The 14772-nt window shown below is 36.4% G+C and overlaps 1 protein-coding gene and 2 non-coding genes across 5 annotated transcripts; 1 reads left to right on the top strand and 2 right to left on the bottom strand.

Annotated features, from left to right (window-relative positions):
- Positions 1-3621: 3621 nt before the first annotated feature.
- LOC111588679 (5S ribosomal RNA) lies at positions 3622-3740 on the bottom strand. The gene has a single exon (XR_002748216.1). It is a non-coding gene; the product is annotated as a 5S ribosomal RNA (ribosomal RNA).
- Positions 3741-4160: 420 nt separating this feature from the next.
- On the top strand, positions 4161-4279 carry LOC111588729 (5S ribosomal RNA). Its single transcript, XR_002748219.1, has one exon. It is a non-coding gene; the product is annotated as a 5S ribosomal RNA (ribosomal RNA).
- Positions 4280-11096: 6817 nt separating this feature from the next.
- On the bottom strand, positions 11097-14772 carry LOC111588490 (trifunctional purine biosynthetic protein adenosine-3-like). 3 transcript variants are annotated; one of them, XM_055008343.1, is made up of 4 exons: positions 14600-14772; positions 13071-13125; positions 12628-12716; positions 11097-12431 (listed from the first exon to the last, which is right to left on the bottom strand). In XM_055008343.1, the coding sequence occupies exons 1-4, from the start codon at positions 14687-14689 to the stop codon at positions 12192-12194; spliced, it is 474 nt and encodes a 157-aa protein (XP_054864318.1). In that variant the 5' UTR covers positions 14690-14772; the 3' UTR covers positions 11097-12191. The 3 variants fall into 3 exon arrangements, 1 of the variants encoding a protein (XP_054864318.1); XR_002748201.3 differs by lacking the exon at positions 13071-13125 and having other exon boundaries at positions 12295-12431; positions 12594-12716; positions 14600-14702; XR_002748199.3 differs by lacking the exon at positions 13071-13125 and having other exon boundaries at positions 12382-12431; positions 14600-14702.

Here is a 14772-nt window from a genome sequence, read left to right as displayed (position 1 = left end):
TATTTTTATTTTTATTTTTTCTGTTAAGCCACTTTACCCTCATCTGTCACCCTTGTATATACTGTAAATATTATTACTATTGTTCTATTATTATTTTATTCTTATCACTATATCTACTGTTACATAAGCTGCTGTAACAATGTAAATTTCCCCTGGAGTGGGGAGAAATAAAGAACTTTATCTTATCTTATCTTATATTTACTCACATTCAGACGGAGAAAAGAAGCTGCGACATGAAGACGGTAAAAGCAGAACTAATTTGAGGAACAGGTAGGGCCGTGACATCACTGTTGTCAGGGCAACGAAGCAGGAAACTGATTTCTACATGATCTGACAACATCACTTCCTTCATTCAGACGCCTGCCTCTGGATCTGGACTTCTTAGAGTTCACTCACACACAAGAACTTGTGTTTTTAAAGGCTTCATCCAACCAAGTAGAAGTTTGTCCAGCTATTTGAAATGCACAGCTACACCATCTTATCAGCTCAGAAAAAGAAAACAGGAATCAGTACATTGCAACTGTGCACTTTGAGACAGGAGCAGCTGGGAGACAAAGAATGCTCACATCCCCAGAACACCTTTACAACTTACTGGAATTTACAGTTTTTCTCAGTCGCTTTGGTTCATTTCTCAGATCAGAACTGAAATTCTCAAAACTACTCGTTCAATCTTCACATCATTGTGTCACTTGTGCACATCAAAAAAGCAGTTTCTCATTTCTTTGAACAAGTTGCAAATGCTTTGGTCCATCCATGCAAATGATTCTGTACAATTCTCTGCTGTTTCCTACATTATCAGCTGCTTATGTCATGTTGATCAGAATGTATTCTAATGGGTCTCTGTTGAATAGTCTCACTGCCCAGTTAGGCATTAGTTCATCACATCAGTCTTTACATGCAAAATGGTTCAACAAGTTGTCATAATGTCAGGATGTTTCTAGACTTTTCCAGTAGACTTTTTTTTTCTGAAATCTGTCCTGAATTGGTAAATTGCTCCCAGGTGAATCTTGACTTTCTCTAACAAAGGGAAATGTGTGAAGGGTTAGAGTTTTCTGAAATCGCTCAAAGACACAAGAGAAGATATTCATGAAGTGGATGAGAATTTGTGTCCCAACAGACAGGAACGTCAGGAGGTGTAGGAAGACTGCACTGGAATTCCTCCAGCTGCATGTACAGTTTTCCCTCAGGAGATTGTCCGATGATTTCTACTTTTGTTTTTTGTTTTTCTTTGTGCTCTGCAGTGCTGTTCTCCTTTCTGTATTGCAATGATGTGGTCTGTCAACAGATTACAACACAAACAGTAAAAGCATAAATGTGAATCTTGTCCAGTCTCTTGCAGTCAATCTCTCACATACACTAAGGAGTAACTTACAATTTACAATAACTGTCATCAAAACTTTAGCCATAGTTTACATCAGAACATCCCTCCAGAGAACACTGTTATAAAGACAACATGACTCAGCAATTTGACTGTCTGATCCACACAATGACACCAGGACTGGTCATTCTGATCCACTGACATGTTCACTGACACAGATATTTACTTTTGAGAGATGAACTAAGGATTTTGAGCAAGAGACTGGCTTTTGCAGGTAATCCATGGTGTTTTGCTATTTGTACAAATTGTTTTGAGAAATGCACTTACTGTTTTGCAAATGATTCGAGAAATGTACCAAAGCGACTGAGAAAAACTGTAAAATGACGCAGCAGCAAACATCACAAGAAAAAGTCACTCAGAGAGAATCTTGAACTAATTCACTTTAAAACCAGCAGCAGCATCTGTTGAAGCCTCAGATTAAAACTTCACCATCAAATCTGTGGTGAGTTTATCAAGATGAAGCCTGATTAAAAATGAGCTCCAACGGTTCCAGAGATGTGAGCGTCCAGGTTAGACAGCTATGATGGACGGTCAGCCTCACTGTAGAGCTCCTTATCTGGACCAGACTTTAGAATCTGCTGCTCTGATGGTTCTATAGCAGTTAAACAGGATATTAGTAGTTTATGTTGATCTAACCGTCACACTTTGGAATCACACTTTATTTTTCATTGTTCAGAGAAAAATCAGTTTGACAGAAGTTAAAGTTCATAACTTTATATTGTTCATGTTTTACTCAGTCACTGACTGCAATAACAAGAACAGATATGAATTAAAATACAGAATATCATATTTTCAAGTTTTGTTTCTGAGTCTTTTCATGACTAAAAATATGTATTTGTTCTAGTCTTTATAGTTCTATATATTTTTAAGGCTTAATTTAATTAAATACAATCAAAAATGGTGACAGAAAGATAAGAACAAAAATAAAAACATTAGTTTTACTGCTTTACAAAAGATATTTTTTCTATTTTCATTTCTACAATTCATTGTTGCCATGGAAGAGGATAAACCTTGTCTGAAGAAGAAAAAGCTGTGATTATTCAAGATGGAAAACTAAATTCCACTTATCAACAAATAAGCAAACAAACATGAAGATCAAAGTGTGTTATTAGTAATTTATTGAATAAAAAAGAAAGTTATAATAGTTTAAAACCCACAGGTAGACCAAAGAAAATAGGAGAAAGACGTATTAAAAAAATCATTGATCTTGTTCAGGAAAAATCAACCACTGCAATGAAAATAAAAACTAAGTTAGACATTGATTACAGCACAAGGTCTATTGTAGTATCTGATCTGAAATATATGTTGCTTTGATCTGAAATATATGTTGCTTTGATCTGAAATATATGTTGCTTTGATCTGAAATATATGTTGCTTTGATCTGAAATATATGTTGCTTTGATCTGAAATATATGCTGCTTTGATCTGAAATATATGCTGCTTTGATCTGAAATATATGTTGCTTTGATCTGAAATATATGTTGCTTTGATCTGAAATATATGTTGCTTTGATCTGAAATATATGTTGCTTTGATCTGAAATATATGTTGCTTGTCAGAATAGAATGTGTTCTTCTGCTGAAGGAAGTCATTGCTGAGATTAGATTGAGAGTCATTATGTCCAGGTCATGATAATTGATCTCAGGGGCCCTAATGGCTCTTTGGGCGTCTTAATGATAGGAGGTTGATCTGTAGGGTCTTGTTCTATGATCAGATGTCTTCTAAATAGGAAATATATGTTGTGACCTCATACTTGTCCAAAGCATATAAAAGAGACCTTCGGTTATCATTCGGGGAGCTTCATATTGGCTCTGAATCCTCTCAGTCAGTCTCTCTGTCTGATCGATGCTGTTTGGAATTCATCAGGTCTGTACCTTACTATGTTCTGCGCTGTGAGATGACAAATGTTGCTCAATAAATCAAAGTGAATTGATTGAACTCACCTGGATTCAGTGTCCTGCATCCTGTATCTGGAGCCACTGTACAGCCACAACAGAAGTAACAACAAAGCAGCATCAGCTTCAGCTGATCCACCTTAACTTTCTCACATACAGCCTCAATCGAAAGCAGGAGGCGCCACCTGGTGGTTGGAGGAGGAACCAAGAAACAGAGAAGGTCTCCTGCAGACGTGGAGGCAGAATCAGTTCACTTGTTGGCTTTTAATAACCCAGAGAGGTTTTAGTTGCCAGCTGTCTCCAGAGAATGAGCAACAGCGTCCTGTGCAGGTTGTGAGGAGATGTAAAAAGCTTACAGCACCTGGTATTCCCAGGCGGTCTCCCATCCAAGTACTAACCAGGCCCGACCCTGCTTAGCTTCCGAGATCAGACGAGATCGGGCGTATTCAGGCTGGTATGGCCGTAAGCGAAGGACTTGGTAACTAACCACAGTTTTATAGATGCTGTGACAAGACGTGGCGTTCTCGATTTTTCTTTTTTAGTTATGTCTTTTTATTTTTTCCCCCCCTTGTAGAGCTTCTTAAACAAACACTAAAAGTGAGTGAAAATGTCCTTTGCAGGAGCCTGTCTCTGCGACACTGTTGTACATGGTGTGATGTGAGGTGATTTATCGTCGCTGACGTGTTTCTGTGTCACAAACGTTTTCATGTTGGGCTGAAGGTGATGCTACAATCAATAACTTGTTGTGTAACGGCGGCTTTTTACTGCCATGGTGGACAAAGTGTGTGAGCGTGTTGAGAGCTTCTTGTCACGTTCACATGGACATCAGGACTCAGGGGATGGTGAAGACGGACACGTAGAAAAGGCCCGTAAGCGAGTACTGCTGTCGCTTACGGCCATACCAGCCTGAATACGCCCGATCTCGTCTGATCTCGGAAGCTAAGCAGGGTCGGGCCTGGTTAGTACTTGGATGGGAGACCGCCTGGGAATACCAGGTGCTGTAAGCTTTTTACGTCTCCTCATGACAGTATTTTTTTTTCTTTTTTTTTTTTATCTTTTATTATCAAAAGTACAAAATTCTGACAAAAGATTTCATTTCACATTATTTTACACATCATCCTAAAAAAGCTTCAAACAATATTTACATACCTTTCACACACAAAAAACAAAAACACAAACCTGACAATTTCATAAAACGGACAATTCCTTAAACAAACAAAAAAAAAAACACCTCACCCTCCCACTTAGGTGTCACATCCTCTCATCCACAGCTCAGTTTATAAACATTTGACACCCACTCAAACATTTCAAAGAAACCCCCCGACCCCTCAAAAAAAAAACAAGGTTCCCTTACAAAGTAACTCATTTGACTTTTAAAATTGTCTTCTATACACAAACAAAAACCCATAAATCAAAAATAAAAAACACAGTCAAAAAAAACCATGATTCCTTTTTTAACATACTCTCTTTAAAACTGAAAGACAATTTTGTTCCCCTCCCCATTAAGCAAAAGCTTTGCATGGTTCATAAACACCTCTTCAAAGTCACTTTCATCCTGAAATATTCTGATGTGTGACTTGAGCATATTTTTAAATAAGCTCCACCTATTGATTTCTTTGTCCTCAAATAAGGCATAGTTCCTTTACCACGACAGTCACATCCCTTATGAAAGAAAAATATATTAACCAATATATTGTTTGAAATATATTGTAACATATCGTAATATATTATTTGTCCACTACATTTTACAATATATTATATATATTGTAATATATGGAAATATACATTTAATGCACATATATTAGTCACTATATTATATATTCATGTACAATATATTGCAATATCTTACAATATATTCTAATATATTGCAAAATATACAAATAATTGAACAATTCCATATATTACAATATATTAAACACAAATATATAATGTATTGCATAATATATGTTCATATATATCCCAATATATATGGCATTTTACATTTAGAAATATTAAGCATCATATATTGCAATTTATAGGGAAAAATGTATTGGCAATGTATGTAAAAATATAGTGCTACATGTATGTTCAATATATGTTAAATATATTTTACATATATGGAAAATTATATGGAAACATAAATGAAATATATGTAAAGATATATGGGCAATATATGGTAGAATGTATTGTAAATATATGGAGCAATATATATAGAAATATATGTGCATTTAAATGTGCAATATATGGCAAAATATATACTAAATATATGGGAGATTATATGCAAATGATGATACAAGTGTGTATAAATATTTATACATAAAATAACTCAAAAAGAGTACATCAAAATCCACCTTTATTTTTTCCATAAATCATATGCAAAACAATTCACTTGGAGGTACAGATGTAGGGTTTCACAATTGGACATTGTACAAATTCAAATTGTAAATAAAAAACATTTCTCTTTTCAAAAGAAAAACAAAGCGTAAATTCTGAACAGTTTGGAGAAAAAAAAGTCCCAACTTTGAACAGCAGACATTAAACTTCAATGCCAGACTGGACATAGATCTTACTTACAGCTGCTCTGTTTTACGCTTGACCTGGTGTCTAAGCTCACGTATGCGACCGTTGATTGACTTTCTAATGTCCGCTTCCTTGGCTGCCGGAAACTTGTCTACAACAGCATCTGTAAAAAACAGAACAATAATAAGCACCCACATTGTCATGCTCGCTGTCCCCTTTCCCCCACTCTTTACTCCAATGCCATACCACCTGCTCTGTGTTTATGGGCAACTTGCTAGTCAGTTAAAGTAGCTATAGCTAATTTTACACTGAAAGAGGTTCACCCAAATTTAAAATTACTATTTTCTGGCCCAAACTCATCTCACACTTTCCTAATGCATTTAAAACTTCAAAATTCTTTACTGGAATGAGTTTCAAATCTGGTTTCACAAGTTTCATGCAGGAATACTGAATACTGTCACTTCAATGTAGAAAGTGCCAACAGCAGTGACAGTTTATGACTAAATAAAAAAAAAAAAAAACACCTTTCTGGTTTGAAAGAGCAGGCTGTTTGGGAAAACTATGGAAACCGAGGTAATTGAGAAATTGCCAACTGACATATCAATAAAAATATCACAAGAGAAGTAAACACTTCAATTCACACTGACTTCATGTACGCTAAATCATACTCATTTCAGATGATTGTTACTTGGACAATCGCATAGATAAATTGCATTTTCCAGCTTCCAGTGTGAGTGATAAATATGCTCCTAATTCTTTGAACGTTTTTGAAAATGTCTGCCTACCACTTATCTGACCACAACACATTTTGCTTGAACTATAGCTAGCATTTTTAGAATCATTCTCAGGTCAAACTGGTTAAATAGCATTTGACATACAGTAATATTTTATGACCTAATACTTGATACTTGCCTTTAACTACCATGTTTGGCAGTTTGGCATTTTCTTTATGTAAGGCCTTGATCTGGCTTTGTAGTTCTCTGGTAGACTCTTCACTTTCCTGGCTTGAGGATTCTGCTGGACCAGGGCTGAACTGACTGTCCCCTGATCTGATAGTAGTTCTTCCTCCACCCGTCGTTGAGCAGCAACTTTGGCCTTTTTCTATAGGACAAAGATAGTCTGTTTTATTATTTAGTCGTAGAAATTCCAATAGAGAAATAGAAATTGAACATTTAGCATTAGCAATGCAAATTGAATGTCAAATTAATTAGGGATTTCTGAAATAGACTTGTTGCCATGGTTTCATAAGTCACGCATGCTAGTGGGTGGGTGTACTGCTGACGCTGCTAACAAATAATCAATTTACAAATGCGCACAACATAGTTTTCTACGCATACGCACAGAAACACTAAATATATTTACAACTTGTATCAGTGTTGTAAGTTCAAAGCTGCATAGAAAACTATGTTGAGCACATTTGTAACTTGATTAGCAGTAAACCCACCTTCTAGCATGCGCGACTTATGAAACCATGGCAACAAGTCTATTTCAGAAATCCTCCATTAAAACAACAACAAAAATACCACTGGTTTTGAAGCTGCTGTCATGGCACAATGCTAACCGACATGTTTTTTACGTCAAAGGATCAAAAGGACACCAAAATGGCTATGGACAAAATTAATGGAGATGTTTAAAAATTTTTTTTTTTTCTGTTGCTGTAATTTAAAGGTAACTGTCCTGTTTTGCATCATTCACATACCCTCTGTAGAAAGAAATGTAAATGTGTAAAGAAAAACAAAAAAGGGGTGGAAAAGTGAATGGAATAGGAGAGAATGAATGGAGATTTTTGAAAAATGCCACTGGTTTCAGTGATAAAATGCCTACTGTTGCTATGTTTCTTGCATCATTTGCATAAACTCTATACACAAAAGATAAATAATGTGATATAAATCACTGTTAACTTACTTGTTTTGAATTTCCAGAGCCAGGGGCTTTGTCATCGGTTTCAAAAGGTTCTTCACCAAAGTCCAGGCGTTTTCCTTTTCTCACCCTCTTGGCCGGTATGGTACCGCTCAGGTCCTGCCCTTCCAGTTCCTGCTCAGCAGCTCTCAGTGTAGCCTCTTTTTCTAAATTAATAAGAGATTAAGATCAAAATAAAAATAATTAAGAAATACAACAGAAATAATAATTTTATAGAAAAAACAGAATGAAAAACAGTAAAATATGGAATACACATTGCTGCAATAATATGAGCTTAACGTTATGCCAAATCTGAGAATGAGACTTACTTGCCTGCTAACTGTAGAACTACAGCATCTTCGACACGCCATCCATTTGCAGGCTTCTTGCTGTTAGTTGTTCGACACTCAACAAGATATGTGTTGTCAGTGGTCGCTGCTGGGTCAAACTCAATTATCCAACTGACAGGAACGATGCTAGTTTTATCTTTATCAGGTCCTTTCGCCCAACTAACAAGGGCAAACTTCAATTTTGACATTTTAACTTAACACATATATACTTAAAATTAATGTTTCACCTAATTCTTGATGTTTTTGTCTGACTGTTGTGCTCTAAAAATAAATACGCACTGTTGTTTTACCTCTCCGCTTCTGCCTGTCGCTGGCGCCAGCAACTGTCCTTCCCGCCTTGTATCGCGCATGCGCAAAAATCAAAAAACGTCATGTACTCTGACGGAGCTACTCTGATTGGCTGGTTCGCTCTGGGACATTATTATGCACATGCGCATTTCACGCTAAGCATTCTGGTCAATGTAGTCGTGTCTCATTTCACCCGTTTTCATACCAAAGCTTACGTTGAGGATGTAAAATGGACTGTGTTCGACTGAAAAGAAAATATTCTCCCGGGTTGTGATCAAACGGACATTCCAAGAACAACAAGGCATTCATGGAAAAAAAGAGTCAAAGAGGAGAACCAGAGTCTATCTGATGCTCTCAAAGCTGCCCACAACCTGCAGAGAGATGAAGATAAATCTCTGGAAGACAATAAAGAGCTGCAACATCAGAGAAAGGCCCTCGACAAGGAAAGAGAAGAGGCGCAGAGAGACAAGAAACTGCTGCAAGAGGAGAAGATCTTTCTGAAGAAGCAGCAACAAGAAGTCCTGACAAATCAGAAAGAGCTTGAACAGAAGGGCAAAGAACTGCAAGAAGAGAAGTTCTTTCTGGAGAAACAGCAAGAAGAACTCCAGACAAATCAGAAAGACCTCCAGTTTAAGAGCAAAGAACTGGAAGAAGAGAAGAACTTTCTGAAGAAGCAGCAACAAGAAGTCCTGACAATCCAGAAAGCACTTGAGGAGAAGGACAAAGGGCTGCAAGAAGGAAAGATGCTTCTAGAGACGCAGAAAAAAGAGATCCAGAAAAATAAGAGAGAGCTCGAGCAGCAGAGGAAAGATCTGCAAATGGAGAAGATCTCACTTCTCAATTTGAAAAAAGATTTGCAGAGAAACATGAAACAGCTGAAGCAGAAGAACTACCAGCTGCAAGACGAGGAGGAGGAGCTCCAGCAGGACAGAAAAGAGCTGTGGAATGAAAAACAAGCATCAGAGGAGATGAAGAAAGAGCTGCGAGCTAAGAAGAAAGAACTTGAAGAGACTCAGAAAGTTCTAGAAGCTCACAATGCAGACATGAACAAAGAGAAGACAGAAGTGGAGCAGCAGAGGAAGATTCTGGACGAGAAACAGAAAGAACTGGATGAGGTGAAGGAGAAAATGAAGGAGGCTTATGTGAAGATGAAAGAGGAGAAGAAAAATTTTAAAAAAGACATGAAGAAACTAGAGATGGAGAACAAGAGCGAGATCCTGGAAAAAGAAAAACTAGAAATCCAGGGAAAGATTGACAAACTGGAGAAAGAAAAGACAAAGCTAGAAGAAGAGAATACAGGACTCCAGGACAAGAAAAAAGAACTGGAGCAGGAAAAGACAGAAATGGAGGTGAAGTATGAGAATCTGCATAACGAGAACCAAGAACTGAAGCAGCAGAAAACAGAAACAGACGACAGAAACAAAGAGCTGCAAGAAGCCAAGATGAAGCTGCAGCAAGAGATTCAAGACCTGGAGGCGAAGCAGCAAGAAAAGGAGCAAAACAAGAGGAAGAAGAAGAAGAAGGTGGGCTGCTGGAGCTGGATGTTCAGGAAGTCCTGATGTGGACGAGGCTGATGAGCTTCCTCTGACTCACCCCTTCCTCACCCTCCACTCCCCCTTTTTCTCCCTCCTTCAACTCTCATCCTCCTTCTGCCTCCACCTTCCCCATCCTTCCTCCATCTCATCTTCACCTCTCTATCCTCCATCTCATCTTCACCTCTCCATCCTCCATCTCATCTTCACCTCTCCATTCTCCCTCTATCATCCAAAAAAAACCTTCCTCACCTCCTCAACCTCACCCCATCTTCTTCCTACTTCACCCCATCACCCTTTTCCTCTATCTACTCCCTCTATTAAACCCAAAATCCCAGCAAAAAATCCCTAAAAAAATAAAAAAACCCTCAAAAATATTTCTTTATGTTCCTGCATATTCTCCATGTTATTTATTACCTCAGTTCAATTACTAGTGTTGCTTTTTACTCTTCTATCTTAGCTGCAATTTAATTCACTTATTTTATTTCAGTAATGTGAATGAAAGCTTATTTGCAGATACACTAATGTCTACAATAAAAGAATGTCAGTTCCCTGCAATAATCTCAAAAAAGAAACACATGAATCCACCATGTTTTCCTCAGAAAACTCTGACTTCATGTATTATATGTGACTTTATCTACTGTATATGATTACCAGCACCTACTGCTAAGAAAAGTCTCCATTTTCTCATATTTGGTGGCAGTTTTGTTCATCACTTGTAGTTTACTAAATCTACAGGAGCATTCTTTCTCGTAAAAATATAGATTTTAAGTGGAATTTAAGTTTCAGTTGAACAAGGTCTTCACTTCTACTCTGCATTTCTGCAACATTTTTGTACTGATGTTTTAGAAATATTTACAATAAAGAATCAAAATCGATAAAGCAGAACCAGAGATATATTTGTTTTCCTACACATCTTTCTTCTCTGTCAAAACCCAACGCCTACATTACCCACAATGCAACAGTTTGCACAATTTGATGTAAATGTGTAATATTTCAATTTTGGGTGAAATATTTTAATTACATGTACAATATTTAACTTTCATGTACAGCGTGGTATTATAATGTGCAGTAATTCATTATCTTATGTAATATTTTACTACTTTATATTTTTTTTAACTTAGAATTACTTCTTTAAAAATACAGACTTTATGACGTTATGACAGTTATTCAAAATGATGGTATAATTTTATTGTTCTTTTTTACAGTCAAAATCAAAACAAAATATATTTCAGCAATCTGAAATGAAATTGAGGGATCCAGCAGTCCGCAGGTCACTTTTTATTTTCTAAGATTTTATTAGATTTTTACTATTATCTTTAATTAAACAGAACAGGAAAATTTTGCAAAATAACTTTAAAAATATTTTTCCAGTTTTTATTCATTCATATAGGTAATCTTTCTGTAAAAAGACAACAAATATCTGCAAAATAGCAATATTTTTGATGATTTAAATATAGCACAAAGTGCAATATGGTAAAATATTGCAAGAAATAAATTATGTTATAATATACATATATATATTCACACTCTAAGTGTCATTTAATACTTTTCCAGAGATTTCATGAGATATTATCTGTAATTAATAGAACAGAACTGAACAGAATATCCTTTATTAGTCCCACAAGGGGACATTAGCAATACATGGGAAAAATTGCAAAAAAAAAAACCACACTAAATTTCATATACATAATTCTTTCAAAAAAGGCAAATACCTAGAAATTATTTACTAATTATTTGAATTTAGTGGTTAGATTTTTAGATGTGGAAATTATTTAGTTTCGATCAGGTTTTTTTTTTTTTTTTTTTTACAGTTAAGACCTGAATAGGCATTAATTTATCTTTTTTCTTAAAGAAATATCTTTACACGAAATGTTTAACACCTTGCTAACATTTTATAATTAGCACTAAACACAAATAAGGCTGATGGGAATGTCATGTTTGCAAAACTCTGCCGTCTGTTGGACCAGGAAGTGGAAAAAATTAATTACTATTGAGTAGTTTAACTATGTTGACAGTAAATTGTGTAAATGTGACGTCATAAAATAGTGGAGTTAGTTTACAGAACATACATATATTGTATTTCTTTGTACATCCTGCAACTGGACAGTAAAAACTGATGAGACAACTGTGCTTAGGTTTATCCCTTGTGTTGAACATCAGGGGGCGTAGTCCACTTATTATACAGATTTATGGACACGTGGAAACAAGGTGGGTTTTAGTTGCCAGCATGGAACTACCCACCTGCCCTTGTTGCTACAAAATTAAACCGCAAAAGGCTCCAGCTGGTGGCACAGACAGATACTACAGCTACATATACATTTAAGTGTTTATTATCTAGGAAAAAGGTGTTAGCAAATACTAAACATGACATGACTCAGGTAATGGTTACCCAGCAGAGCACATCCAGCCTTCTCACAGGCCTTTGCGATGCCGCTGACCACTGAGGCGGCTACATCGATGTCCAGCCTGATGCAGGTAAAGTCACGGAGGAAGAAGAGCGGCTCGACAGCCTGAGCGAGAACATCGTTCACACACATGGCCACCAGGTCCTGACCAAGACCGTCAAGCTGCCTGCAGGCCTGGACCATCTGATGAAGAAAGAAATCATTTTTGAAGCAAAACTCTTGCAGTTGGGACACTTTCTGGCCCCAAATTTTTAAACAGTGACAACAAATTACTGATTGAAAAAAATCACAATGTTTAACAGAGGGAGGATTACTGTTCATCACCTAACATATCCTCTTAATTACCTAAATGTTTAGATTCAATGAACTGAAATTACACCTTCAGCTTGGTCCCAACTCCATCTGTCCCAAATCCTGCAGCCTTCAGGTCAAACAGCCCAGCAAAGCCCCCGAGCTCTGCACTACACCCTGATGAAAACAAAAAAACTCTTCACTCTTGCTTTCACTGAATGCTTCATTTACTCTTTCTAATTTAACTCTGTTTACATTGCAGCTGCTGAATTTATCTAAACAAAACAGACATAAAATCACAGCATTGACGACCGCGGTTACTGAAAACGCTGCAATTTGTTTCCTAATGAGAAAAAAGTTTCAGTCAGCAGCTTGAACAACAAAACACTGTCTGCTGGATTCAGGAAAATAGGATTAAAGGTTCCTCCAGGTGCTGTTCATGTCTGACACACAAGCATCTAATCAGGATTTAGGTTTACAAGACATTATTTCATGCTCAGGCTTTAGTTTTTGACATGAGAATACAGTTACCGGGGCGGGATGCTGCCTTCACCAGAGGTTTGATCATGTCCACGTTTGTCTGCAGCTAATAGGAAAGATGCTTCAAATCAGCAGGAAATCCGTAGTTGTGGATTTGTGTGTTAAATTAATAGAATTATTTTCTTGGAAAGTAGGACACATGCAGGACCAAAGAGAAGTTTATTGCTCTAATTTCATTGCTCTACATCAGAGCTACTCAACTTCACATTGCTCACAGAAAAATATCTCTGTTTGCGTGAGTCACAGTCTAAAAATGAATAATTTAATACGACTGAATTATATAAAAGACATTTAAATAATTAAGGTAATATTCTATAACAAAATATTTTAAGTAGCATGTAGCAATTATCATTTTGCACTACTGTGCTTATATATATATATATATATATATATATATTTTTTATATATGTAAATATCTGGATATACTTTTTTAATCTTTATTTTTATCCCTACTATCATTTTTTTCTTCTTTCTATAGTTATCTTATTATTCTCTTTCCTTATTCCTTGGGTGACACCAATGGCTGAATCCAAATTCCCTTTATGTTGTGTACATATCTGGCCAATAAAGCTGACTCTGATTGTAAACGCAGCTGTTTTGGTGATCTATCTTTTTTTTTTTTGAGCCATGAGGTATAACGAAATGAAATTAAATAACTTATGTGTCATTCCAGAATTGGAGGACATTACATGTACAAAATATTAAAACATGCAGTTGTTGTGTGAAGTTACTTGTCCTGAGACCAAATCTAAAAACAATAGGAGAAAATAATGTTTTAAAATAGTTTTTAAAATACCAAATAAGTCTGGAGTTCCCCCTAAAATGATATTTTTCTCGTCCCACCCCTGATAACTACATTGAATCTCAAATAAAACAGTCAAAATGAAATTTAAACCTTTAAATCTCCCTTTTTTGGTATTATTTTTTCATTGATGTCTCTTGCAATTGTGGGAACATTTTTTTAAATGAACATCACATATTTTAAATAAGTATTATGCATGGAACGTGTGTCCCACAACAACCCTGTTAGCAGAACCTTTCTTAGCTGGTAGAAGAAGAAAACAGTGAATCACATGATACGCTGGAATTTAAATTCTTCTTACTGTTTTCCATCAGTAGGTTTGTCCTCTTGGTCAGCAGTAACAGCTAGCTAAATATCTACCTAGCTTCTGCTCCTGAGAAAAAGCTAACATTAGCATGGATTAGCAACCCTGTTACTGTGATTAGAGTGGGGTTAGCAAACAACAAATAAAACATGGAATAAAATGGCACCATTGATGTGTAAGCTGAGTCAATCAAGCTTTTGATAGTTTATTACATACTTTTTGATGAATATGTAGCAGAAAATAGAAAAAGAGAAGGTTTATTTCTCAAAAATGTTGAAGCCCAAATGTCCTCCCATTCTGGAATGATCCATAGCTGTGCATTATTCACAGAAATTGTTCATGGTAACGCTGGAGATTAGCACGTTCTGAAATGGACTGTTTCTGGCAAAGAAGGCACACTGGCTTGTTATTTACCTCCACAAACGCAAATTCTTCCTCCCACGACTGCTGAAACGTCCTGAGTTCATCACATACAACTAGCGTTTCACTTTGCCCGGCAGCCATGAACTCTACGGCGATTAGACTTCTTTTGAGTTTTAATAGCGGTTAGCAAACAACCTCTTGGTGCATTACCGCCACCAACTGGT

This window comes from Amphiprion ocellaris, chromosome 24, assembly GCF_022539595.1.
Source record: "Amphiprion ocellaris isolate individual 3 ecotype Okinawa chromosome 24, ASM2253959v1, whole genome shotgun sequence".
NCBI lineage: Eukaryota > Metazoa > Chordata > Actinopteri > Pomacentridae > Amphiprion > Amphiprion ocellaris.
This window is presented reverse-complemented; position numbering and strand designations above follow the sequence as displayed.